General features: G+C 37.5%; 3 protein-coding genes across 4 annotated transcripts; 2 read left to right on the top strand and 1 right to left on the bottom strand.

Annotated features, from left to right (window-relative positions):
- Positions 1-1,570: 1,570 nt before the first annotated feature.
- LOC111208988 (glutathione S-transferase T3-like) lies at positions 1,571-6,455 on the top strand. Of its 2 annotated transcripts, none has more exons than XM_048744526.1 (2): positions 1,571-2,859; positions 2,959-6,455. In XM_048744526.1, exon 2 carries the CDS (start codon positions 5,319-5,321, stop codon positions 6,384-6,386), a length of 1,068 nt encoding a protein of 355 aa, XP_048600483.1. In that variant the 5' UTR covers positions 1,571-2,859; positions 2,959-5,318; the 3' UTR covers positions 6,387-6,455. Both variants share the same exon structure in this region, with proteins under 2 accessions (XP_048600483.1, XP_048600484.1).
- Positions 6,456-6,664: 209 nt separating this feature from the next.
- LOC106374659 (zinc finger CCCH domain-containing protein 39) lies at positions 6,665-8,401 on the top strand. Its single transcript, XM_013814632.3, has 3 exons — positions 6,665-6,787; positions 6,990-7,819; positions 7,906-8,401. The coding sequence occupies exons 2-3, from the start codon at positions 6,994-6,996 to the stop codon at positions 8,166-8,168; spliced, it is 1,089 nt and encodes a 362-aa protein (XP_013670086.1). The 5' UTR covers positions 6,665-6,787; positions 6,990-6,993; the 3' UTR covers positions 8,169-8,401.
- An 863-nt stretch (positions 8,402-9,264) lies between these two features.
- Positions 9,265-11,149, bottom strand: LOC111203811 (U-box domain-containing protein 25-like). Its single transcript, XM_048744525.1, has one exon. It carries the CDS (start codon positions 10,666-10,668, stop codon positions 9,415-9,417), a length of 1,254 nt encoding a protein of 417 aa, XP_048600482.1. The 5' UTR covers positions 10,669-11,149; the 3' UTR covers positions 9,265-9,414.
- Positions 11,150-12,219: the final 1,070 nt, after the last annotated feature.

The raw sequence follows: 12,219 nt of genomic DNA, 5'->3' as shown, positions 1-12,219 counted from the left end.
GCTAAATCAGTTTTCTCTAACACAAATATTAACTTTATTCTTGGAGTTTAAGTTTTTCTATCTGATGATATTAGTAGTTTGATCCAAAAAAAAAGAACCGGTCGAACTATACATTATAATTGGAGAAACAAAACAAACAAAAATCAATCGAAGACTTTTCAGGTATATGAAACAAAAATTGGAAATAGCAATTCTCTGCAATTAAAGAATAAGACAATAAAATTGTAAAAATTCAAAATAAAACAAAAAATATACACAGAAATAAAGATTTAGTAAAATAAAATCATAATATAATTTTCATAATTGATAGTGCTCAGTTACACTAAAAAGTCTAAATTTACAACATACACAGTTTTATTTACATCTTTAAACCTATTATCTAATTAAAATGATTCTAAAAAAAGTGCCAGCACGAAGAGTTATAAAATATACGATAAAATATAATACATAACGTTAAAAATACATTATCACTGATCACTAAAAAATCATGTTAGTAGTAATAAAAATGAAATGATAACACATTTATTAAAACCATAGTACGACACGCAACAATGTGTTATTAAATATACAAATTAAAAATTAAATATGCTCAACGCAAACACACATAAAAATGAGACATTATATTTGGATATATTAAAATTAAGAATTTTAAATATAGTATATTCTTGATAATTTTAAAATTACTTAAGAAGAAACTAAATTATTAAAAAATTAATATACAAATAAAACTAAAGCAATATTTTGAAACGTCAAAATAATAAATGAATAAAAAATATATTATGTTAATAAAATAGATTTTAGATTTTAAAGACTTCTAATTCATGTAATATTACAAAATTCAAAATTTGTTTATTACAATTAATATTTTACCATTAGATATATTAAAATAATATTCCAGATCGATATTCAATTATCAGTTTTCAACTATTACACGTAAAAAAATATTAGTAAGTACATTTGTTTTTGAAAAGGGGATTTTATATTTTAAATAGGTTATTGGAGTACTTTTTCTTTCCGTGAATTTATTCGAGATGAGATTTCGATCTTTTAAACTAAGATAATTTATGTTCTATACATAATTATATTTTTTTGCATAACTCTAAAATCTCGGACTTGATTCTTCATATTTTATTAGTTAATTGTGTTACATATAATAGAAATATTTACTTCAAACTAAAAAAAAAATCAAATTTAAAAATTAGTTATATATAATTTAATATACAAAATTCACATATAAATAAAAATGATAAATATAACAAATTTAAATATATTGCGCGGAGAAATGATGTAGTATATATAAATTCAGTTCCATCTATTGCACATCATCCTCACAATTTATAGTTTTAAAGTCCGCAACAAATGGCGATGTTCATAACCATATATTCAGAGATCCATCACTTTTTTATTCAAAAAAATGTTATTCTATATTTTCACCGTAAATTTTTATATATAATTTTTTTAGCGATTCAAACAACCAGTAAAGTTTTATTTAAAATATTTATTTAAATAATCAAACAATAAATACAAATACATTTATAAATTTTATCATTTTCTTAATCACGTGAAATATGTCAAAGTAATTTTTTTTACGAAACCGAAAAAATATATATCATTCATATATTGGTGCATAAAGATTGGTGCATAAAGATTGGTGCATACCTTTTTATACTTTCTCACCAAAATAATTAGATAATGTTATGTAGTTCATGTTAAATGATGCGAATTTTGTTTTTACAAAACTACTACAAAGTAACTACTTAGAGCAACCCCATCAAGGGTTTATAACAGGTTCATGGGCTCAGTATCATAGGGCCGGATAATAAAAATAAATCATATATTGGGTTTAATCTCGCGACCCGTCTCTTACGCTTGACCCCGTCCGATACGGGTTTACGACAGGTGTCGCATTTTCACTGGGGAAGGGGAGTCGACGTCACGCGGAGGAAAGCGAAGAGAGAATCATTTCTCTCATTTTCGCGTGAAAGGCTAGGGTTTCCTCCTCAGGCGATTTCCCGTGGGACGCCGATCTCTCTCCACTTTTCTCTCCTTTTCTCGATCGATTCGACGCCGGATTGTCTCCTCCAGGAGCAGAGGTGAGTATCGACTCGATTCACCGTTTAGATATAAGAGTTTTGTAGTCGGAATCGCTATTGGGAATTCTCAATAAATTTTCTGATCTCGAGTTAGGGTTCGTAATGGAGATGGGTTTGGATCTACGGTTGTTTAACCTCGTATAGTGATTCTATTTATCGATTAATGGTTCGATTTTTGCGGATTGAAAATCAAATAGGGGTTATCGAGTTAGGGTTAAAAAAAATTTGGGGGTTTCGATAAGTGGTTTGAAATCGTAAACTGGGTTGGATAGACGGTTCGTTTGATCGTGTTATTTGCATATTTTGTGCTAATCTTTTCAAGTTTTGTGTTTCAGATGGATCTCTTAGAAGGGATAAGAGATAGTAAGAGGCAACTAGAGTACTTAAACCACCTGGGAAACGTGGCCGATTCGGAATATGGAATGCCCAGAAGATGTGCTTGTGGTGGGAGAATGATTGACGAGCTTCGAGTCAAGGATGAGTTCGACACTCAGCCTGGGAAGCGCTTCTTCAGCTGCGTAAACTACGAGGTTAGATACAAACCCGTGCTACCCTTCATTACTCAGCCTCTTCATTATTAGTTAAATTTTAAAAATATGTTCTCTGATGTGTTTATGGTTTAACCAAGGCTGATGGTTTGCATTATCGTCAGCCTTGGGTTATAGGTGTGCAGGAGGAGATGGTACGCCTGCGTAAGCGTGTTGAGGAGGCTGATGAGGTGATCAAGTGGGTGCCCATTCTCAATAAACAGATTGAGAGTGTTGAGGTTTGTCACTTTGTCTAAGAGTTTCTATTAGAAAGTTATTTTTTCTAAATATTGGTTTTTAAATATTCAGTAACAAGGTTTCTTTTTTTTCTTGTGCAGGCACAAGTTAAAAGGCTGACTTTGCTGCTTGATAAGCTCACTGGTGACGTGTATAACCTCTCAGTGCAGGTGGCTGCTCTGGAGAATGTCTGTTTCGACTGAAATCGAACAGGTAAACATTCAAACTAAACTGAAGTAGAAGTTCTTTCCGCGTAGGTTGTTTGTTGTAGTTGAACTGATACTTAACTTAACTAGGAACTCAACTAGTTTCATTAAATATCTAGAGTAGGAGCTGTACTAGATTTTAGGTTTCATTAAATAGTTGTTGGTTGGTTGCTGTGATGAATGGTCATAAAATAAAATGCTATCTGTCCGAAACTTGTTTGAGTTTAAAAAATTGATTTGATGTGTAATGAATGCATTCTGTGATAAACTTGTTGTCTAATTAAGGGTAATGAATGTTTGGTAGTTAGAAACACCTTTTATAGATACTCAAAATCACTCTAAATCACCACGCACTTGTCAAAAAACCAAAAAAAAATTAAAACACAACCCGAAACCAAAATGGATCCCTTTTCTCTTAATTCTCTCGGGTTTGTGAACCTATTATCTTCCCAGTGCAGTCAAACCACTCAAACCATAGATGTAGGGTCCTCTGATGTTCCTAAACCGGTGGAGAGGAGAAAGTGGACAACACAAGAAGACATAGTCCTCATCAGTGCCTGGTTGAACACCAGTAAGGATCCCATAGTTAGTAACCAGCAGAAGTTAGGGTCTTTTTGGAAAAGAATAGAGGATTACTTTAATTCAAGCGCTCAGCTCATTGGCTTTGCTCCCAGAGAGTGGAGTCAGTGTAAGCAGAGGTGGGGAAGGGTTAATGAGCAGGTGTGTAAGTTTGTTGGAAGCTATGAGGCGGCTTTGAAGGAGCAAGCTAGTGGCCAAAATGAGAACGATGTCATGAAGTCTGCTCATGACATCTTCTTTAACGACTACCAGGCGAAGTTCACACTTGAACACGCGTGGAGGGAGCTGAGGTTTGATCAAAAGTGGAGATCGACTTCTTGCGCAAAAGATGGTGCAAAGGAGAGACAGAAGGAAGCTGCGGAGTCAGTCCCTGACTCGGATGAGGCTAGGCCTCCTGGTGTGAAGGCTTGCAAAGCAGCCAAACGCAAGAAAAAGGGGAATGAAGCAGCATTTGATCGACTAGAGAGCATTCTAGACTAGAAACGGAACCTATCGAAACAAAAAATACTAGATCGTCTACTCTCTAAGAAACTAGAAACTCTAACTGAGAGTAAGGTGGCTCTGAAGGACAAACTAGTTTCTGAGATGCTCTAGGTGACAATTTGATAATTTGTCTAGTTTTCTATGTTGTTTACTTGATAATTTCCTTAGTTCATTACTTGATAACTGCTTTTACTTAGTTGCGGAAACTCTTAGTTCATTACTTGTTAACTAAAACTTCTCTTCTTCTGTGTCGTTTTGCAGGTGAAGGTTGTTGGTTCTGGAGGTCACGGGTTCTACAAGGTTTATTGCTTCTGCATGTCACGGGTTGTGGAGGTCACGGGTTCTAGAGGTCACGGGTTCTGGAGGTCACGGGTTCTACTGGCGCAGCACGTTTTTTTCTGAGGTTGATGGGTTATCGTAGTAGTAGTAGTAGTTGTACTGTAGTGTAGTTGATGGGTTGTGCTTCACAGGAAGCATATTGTAATAGGCAATAGTGTTGTTGTCATGGGTTGTACTGGTGACAACACATTTTCAAGTACTTATTGTTGTTTATGCAAGTGTCACGGATGTTGTATAACATCACTATATAATCTATGTCTCATTTATGCATTGGTCTCATCTTCTTGTTCATCTCTTCTCTCTAAAACAATCAGAACACAACTCTATTTCCCATCTCTTATCTAAACAATCACAACACAACGCCCAAACATTCTTCTTCTATCAAGCGCAAACATCCTTCTTCTTATCTAACCCCACGCCCAAACATTCGTCTTCTATCAAGACAACCACAAGACAATCCACCCACGCCCACACATTCTTCTTGTATCAGGCTCTTTTTTTTTTAAACACTTCATCATATTTTCTTCTTCTATCTCTTTTTTTTTCAAATTTTTCTCTTAATTATATTTTTTTTTAAAACTCCATCATATTTTTAATTTCAACTCTTAGTCATATTTTCTTCTTTTATCTATTCTTTATTTTCTTTAAAAGAAATGTCGTCCTCATCGTCAGATGGCGTAGATGAAGCTTTTGAAGAATTATTTGACGAGGAATTTGATAATATCGTCGACTCCCTACTTGATGTACAAGCCAACAAACCAAAAAGACGAGCTTATATCGAAAGAGATCGGGAACAAGGTCACATTCAACTATGAAACGACTATTTCCACGAAAATCCTACTTACCCACCGGACATGTTTAGGCGGCGTTTTCGAATGAACAAGCCCTTGTTCCTTCGCATTGTCGAGCGGCTCAGTACAGGTGTTCCATACTTTCGGCAAAGACGAAATGCTCACGGAAGGAAAGGGCTATCACCACTTCAAAAATGTACGGCAGCTATAAGTATGCTCGCATATGGTGAATTGGGAGATACGTATGACGAATATCTCCGACTTGGTGAAAGTACGGCACTATTATGTTTGGAACATTTCACTAATGGGATAATAGACTTTTTTGGTGAAGAGTATCTAAGAAGACCTACGGCGGAAGATCTTCAACAATTACTCGATATTGGAGAGGTACGCGGGTTTCCAGGGATGATTGGCAGCATTGATTGTATGCATTGGGAGTGGAAAAACTGCCCAACGACTTGGAGAGGGCAGTACACACGAGGTTCAGGAAAGCCGACAATTGTCTTAGAGGCTGTGGCATCAGAAGATCTTTGGATATGGCATGCATTTTTCGGATTACCAGGTACCCTAAACGATATCAATGTTCTTGATCGGTCTCCTGTTTTTGATGACATTATACAAGGTCGAGCACCTAAAGTTAAATTCAAGGTCAACAATCACACTTACCGTATGGCGTACTACCTTACTGACGGAATTTATCCGAATTGGTCAACATTTATCCAATCCATCCCACTTCCTCAAGGTAATAAAGCAGAGCTGTTTGCTAAACATCAAGAATCCACTAGGAAAGATGTCGAACGGGCTTTCGGGGTATTGCAATCGAGGTTTGCAATAGTAAAAAACCCAGGTCTACTATGGGACAAGGAAAAGTTAGGGAAGATTATGAGAACTTGTGTCATATTGCACAATATGATTGTGGAGAACGAACGAGGCGGATACTCTCTAAGTGATACTTCTCAGTTCGAGTCAGGAGAGTCAAGCAGAAGTTCGAAGGTCAAAAGGAGAGAAAGTTTGCATTTGAATAACATGCTAGGCATGCGCAATGAAGTTCGGGATTCAGGAAAACATGATAGTTTGATAACTGATTTAGTTGAAAATGTATGGCAAAAATTTGGTAACATAGATGAATAATCTTTGTATGTTCATCAATTATCAATGTAATGAATAAATTTTATTTATAAAATATATTTTATAATATTATATTCATCTTTCCAAAATAATTTCAAAACTAAAAAAAAATTATAAATATATTACTTAATTCTTATGAACCCCTTTTTCAGGTTCATTAATGCAGAATCACCATAGCAAAAAGTTCAATATTATTTATGGCCACACCAAAAAAATATTAAAAAAATACTATGAACCCCAACTAATGTGGATGCTCTAAATTCGGTTTCCAAATGCAAAAGAGAAAAGGTATATATATATATAATATATGATCAGATGTTCAAAAACCCTAAAGCACGTTTCATCACCCAAATCTGCCGCCGCCGCCTCCACCTCCACCGCCATTGCCGCCATAGTTGATCCTGGTATTGCTCTCTCTCTCCCTTCCAAGGATCCATTCGATTTCTGTTCTCAAATCGCGTTCTCATGTATCATAGTGTCAAGCATTTCGATCTCTACCCAAGTCTTTTATTCATCAGTTTCCTCGCCATTGAAACCGTTTCGTAATCGGAAGTTGAGTAGAATCTACTTTTAAGATTGTAATCGCTGAATTTGATGTTGTTGCAGAGTAATGGATTCGAGTTACTCTGATTCTCGTCCCATGTTCGTGCAATCGCCTTGGAATCAAACGCATACGAATGATTCAATGCCTTATCCGATGAACAACGAACAATCTGAATCACAATCTCAGCCTTCTTTGAAAAGGCCAAGACTCCACGATGATACCGTCTTTACTCCCACGAGTAACAACAGTTCTTGGATGGCTCCACCGTCAAACACTCCTCCTATGAACAAAGGGACGGCTAACATATTCTACAAGACGAGGATGTGTGCAAAGTTCAAGGCGGGGACTTGTATGAATGGAGATCCTTGCAATTTCGCACACGGCATGGAGGATCTGAGGCAGCCTCCTTCTAATTGGCAGGAGATTGTTGGACCTCCTCCTCCTGCTGTTCAAGACAGGGCAAGAGAAAGGGAAAGGGAAAGGGAAAGGGAAAGGCCGTCTTCTTCTTCTGTGTCTGCTAGTAATTGGGAAGATGATCAGAAGATAATCTTGAGGATGAAGCTTTGCAGGAAGTTTTGTTTTGGTGAGGAGTGTCCTTATGGGGATAGGTGTAATTTCGTTCATCAGGATCTTTCCAAGTTTCGTGATGAGTCTGGGAAATTGAGAGAGAGTTTGGCTATAAGCGTTGGTACTAATCCAGCTTCTGTTGAGAATGGTGGTGGTACTGGTTCTCATCAAGTGGAAGTGAATAGACGAGGAGGCATTCCTGTACCTGCATCGTTGAATAATGGTGTTGTCAAGACTGTGTACTGGAAGACTAGGATATGCATGAAGTTTGAGAATGGTCAGTGTCCTTTTGGAGATAACTGTCACTTTGCTCATGGCCAAGCAGGTATGTTATCATCCTTTCTATAGGCCTTGCTAGTCCTGTGGATTGTGTGTGTTGATGGTCTTGTGTTTCTTATTTGGTTGTTGCAGAGCTGCTATATTACTCTGGAGAAGCTGTAAACGCAGCAGCGTCTTTGAGTAAACAAACGGTGGTGCCTGGTAACGAAGCATTTGCGATGAAACCGAGTGCAGCACAAGTAGTAACAGCAGATTCTTCTGGCCTTAACGATGAAGGGAGACGAAAGAAGTGTTTGCTCAAGTGGAGTGACTCCAAGAAGATTAATCGAATCTATGGAGACTGGATTGATGATTTACCGGTGGGTCAAAAGTCGACAAAACCAGTGGAGAGCTGAGTCTTCCTAGTTCTGGTTCCATTTCTCTCGTCTTTGATGATCAAAGGTGGAAATTTTGAAACAGTAGAAATAATGTTTTTCTGCTATCATTAGCAATTCTTTGATTGGCTCTGTTGTTGATGAACTACATATAATATATACAGCTTAGGATTTCAATGTCGTTCTAATCTTTGATTACATAAATTGCTTTGATCATTAGTGGCTTCCATATAATAGCCCAGTTTGATTTTTAATACTACTTTGATCACTGAGTTTCTTCTAAGACTACTTTATAAGCCACGGGCCATATCATAGCCCAGTTTGATTTTTGGCTCCTCTTCTAAAAACGATTGTTGTAACGAAACAAGCCATCGTCAATGTATTGAATCTTTTTTTAGTTTGACCATGTAGCCGAATCATTGATTTTCATGAAAGTGTTATGGGTCCATCAAATAATGCGTAACTGAAATATTAACAAATACTACAAGGAAAGAGAAGTATGCTAGAAACACACTAAAGACGATAAATCAACAAGAGCTCTACATCATATAAAGCAGAAGATATCACTATAATGACATTTCACTACAAAGTCACAGCACTCAATGGGTTAAATCTGAACAACCTGTTTTAATAACTGTAATGCAGAAAGTTGACTAGCCTTTAGACTAAAAGAGGAAAACGAAAGGATAACTTTAAAGACTTTAGCATATCTTCCATTTGCTTTTTAACAACTTTTCCCAACTCAAAAAGCCAATCAATATGAAGAGACATTTAGTGACTTAGAGCCTCTCCAGGGTACACCTCTATATTTTCTTCTAAAATAGAGATCTCTATTATAGAGCTGAAAATGCTCCAATGTATACCTATATAATAGAGTTCCTCTACTTTAAAGGAAAATATAGAGGAAAGTTACTTTTTGCCTCTATATTTAGAGGTAGAAATATCATATCTCTATATTTTCCCCTATAAATAGAAGAATTCTATTATACAGGCATACATTTGAGCATTTTCACCTCTATAATAGAGTTTCTCTATTTTAGGGGAAAATATAGAGATAGAAATAGGGGTGGGTTGGAGATGGTCTTACACTTCAACATAATGCATATAACCTAACTTATGCTCATCAAAACTTCTGTATTTTTTCTTTTCTTAATTCACATTTTCCATCAAAATACACATAAGAAATGACCACACTTCCTTCTATTTTATCAGAAAATATAAAAGACTAAAAAAAAAATGTAATTACTGTTGAAACAATAAAGAAAAATCAAAAGGGGACCACTTCGCTGCAGGCGAAATCATCGGAGTTAGCGAAGGAGTAGTCAGGCCACGAGTCTCTCAGAAGCTTCAGCAGCTTCTGCGCCTTCCTCTTCGCCCTCTCCGTACACTCACTCTGCACCATCAGCAACAACTGAACCACCACTCCCGCCGCCGCCGCCTCGTCTCTCCACCTATCCTCCGCCGTGCAAAGCGCCAGCAGCGCCCCCGCCGCGTACTCCGTCGCCCGATCCGAAACTCTCAGAATCGTCTTCACAAGAACCGGCACCGTCAGAGCGTGCTCGCCGAACGCCGCGCATCCCTCCAGAGATCGGCAGAGAATCTCCACCGTCGCTAACGCTCGCTCCGTGTCGCACCTGTCTAACCCCGCCGCGAGCCTGTCGATCAGAATCTCCGGCGCGCCGGCGGAGACCGCGACGTGGCGCGTGTTCTTCGAGAGGCAGAGCGCGAAGAGCGCTTTGATTCCGATCTTGAGAGCTCGCCGCGGGTACGAGGACGCCGGATTACGTAGAAGATCGAGGACTCCTTCGAAAATGGATTCGGAATTCGAAACCGTTTCCTTCGATCCTGTAACCGCCATCTCGATCAACGCGGCTGCGTTGACACGTGTCTCCACCGAGGAATCGAACAGTAACCGGGTTAAAAACTCGACCCGACCCGGATCCGAAATGATCGAAACGCATTTATCATGCTCCGTCATCGGGAACATAACGAGAAGAGCGAGCGATTCAGAGACCAACTCCGATGAATCGATATCGTCGGAGAAAAGAATCCTAATCAGAATCTCTTTAGCGTTATGAGCCGCGATCAAAACGCGGTTCTTCTCGGAGTCTCGCGCGAATCCACGTAGACGACGGAGAGCGGCGGCGCGTGAGCGAGCCGAGACGTGAGTTCCCGACGTCGCGGAGGCTTGGCTGAGGAGAGCGCGAACGGAGGTGGGGTCAGCTGGCTGTTTGGGTGTGGGGATACGCTCGACGCCGTTGGAGCGGTTAGCGACGCACCATTCTTGGATGAGACGGCGGAGAGTGTGGTTCGGGATGAGTGTGAAGTCGGTCAAAGGAGCGCGTGTGACTGGACACGTGGTGTTGTTACCGGTGGATACCCATGATTCGATGCTTGTTCGATCGTAGGTTTGACCGGTGCAGACGGTGACTGGGTCACGCATCAGCTCTAGTGAGATTGGACACCTGAAATGGTACGGTATCTGGATTCCAAGATCCAACGGCTCTAAACTTCTCGGCATTTAAGCGTTCAGAGAGAAAGAAGGTAAGAATGTCGTGAGAGTATGAGGAAGAGGAAGAAGAAGAAGAAGGTAACCTTATCTGGCTGTGAGCTGAGCCCACACGTGTGCCTTTATAACGTTGTAAAAACTGCTGGAATTTTTAAATTTAATGTTTAATTTTTTAATAGAACATCATTAAGAATAAGATGCCATCTACGTAATATATATCCTGAGGGGAAAAAAGTGGCATCTTAGAAGTGAAGCTAAAGGTTTATGCGAATGATATACAATTATGTATTACTCCCTCGTATCATTTAACTGACGTTTAACAATTTTTATTTTGTTTCGTAATAAGTGATGTTTTCAAAAAAAGACAAAATTTAATGTCATTTGAAATTTGTGATCAATTACAAAATACTACATCTTGTTTTTATTGGTTGAATTAGTTGTATTTAATATTATTTAATATGATCAAGATAAATTACATAAAATTTTGTATTTTCTTAATATTTGTGCAAAACCTTTAAACATCACTTAAAGTGATACAGAGAGAGTATGATTATCTTACAGAGTGTATTTATGTGTTTATTATACGTCCAATAAATTATAGTAGCATAGAAAAGAAATTAATGGGTTAGCCTGCAAGATATATAATGGTTGATTTCAATTATTTTCTTTCGTATATAATCTTTCTCTTGTGCGATTTATGCGAATGAATTGCACTTTTTGCATGGACCTATAATTTTTACACTGCATAAGAAACCAATTCTTTCAACAATAGTTCTGAAATGCTGAAATTATGATACCAAATCCTACGTATCAAATTCATTTCCATCAATCTTGATTTTTTTTCCCCATTTTGGCTTTAAAAAATATCATAGCTCCATATTTTACTAAAAAAACATAATATGCCATTTGGCAATGGTATAGTAGTTGTATCTTTTGATAAGCTTACGCATTGATAATTTTTTTGGAAATCACCAAATACATGTAAAACAATAATGTTGTTTTTTTTTCTTACATATCAAACATGTTGCAGGAAAATTCAATTCACTGCATGGATGCCTGGATGGATAGATAGCAATTAAAACAATATAATAGTAACATTTAATCGTAAATATCTGTTAATATTTTTCCATAATATACGAGCTTAATTAACGTTTGCGTATCTAGAAATCTCAATTATGAATAATGATGACATAACAAACTTTTTTCAGTCGCAAGCTTCAAGTTTCGATCGCTTTTAATCACTACAGACAACCACCAAAACACTGATGTGTGTATTAAAAATCAGATCTCGAATTATAATTTGGTCAAACTAAATCAGTGAATTGCGAACGACTAGGAACGCAGAAGGTCCCAGGGAAGACAACGTCCACTTACTTAAGTTAACATCAAGGACCCGTGATAATCACACCGCCTAGCCATAATAATACAACCAAATCTAAAAGCCTTGACTGTTTTTTCTTTTACGGCAAAAACTTTGACTCGTTTCTGATTCACGTATTCAAATATAACCCCACTTTCTTTTTGCACGTATCTCTATCAATGCCTTCATCTAAACTAAAATTT

Source organism: Brassica napus, chromosome C1 (assembly GCF_020379485.1).
Source record: "Brassica napus cultivar Da-Ae chromosome C1, Da-Ae, whole genome shotgun sequence".
NCBI lineage: Eukaryota > Viridiplantae > Streptophyta > Magnoliopsida > Brassicales > Brassicaceae > Brassica > Brassica napus.
Note: the sequence above shows the minus strand (reverse complement) of the source record. Positions and strands in the feature narration are given on the sequence as shown.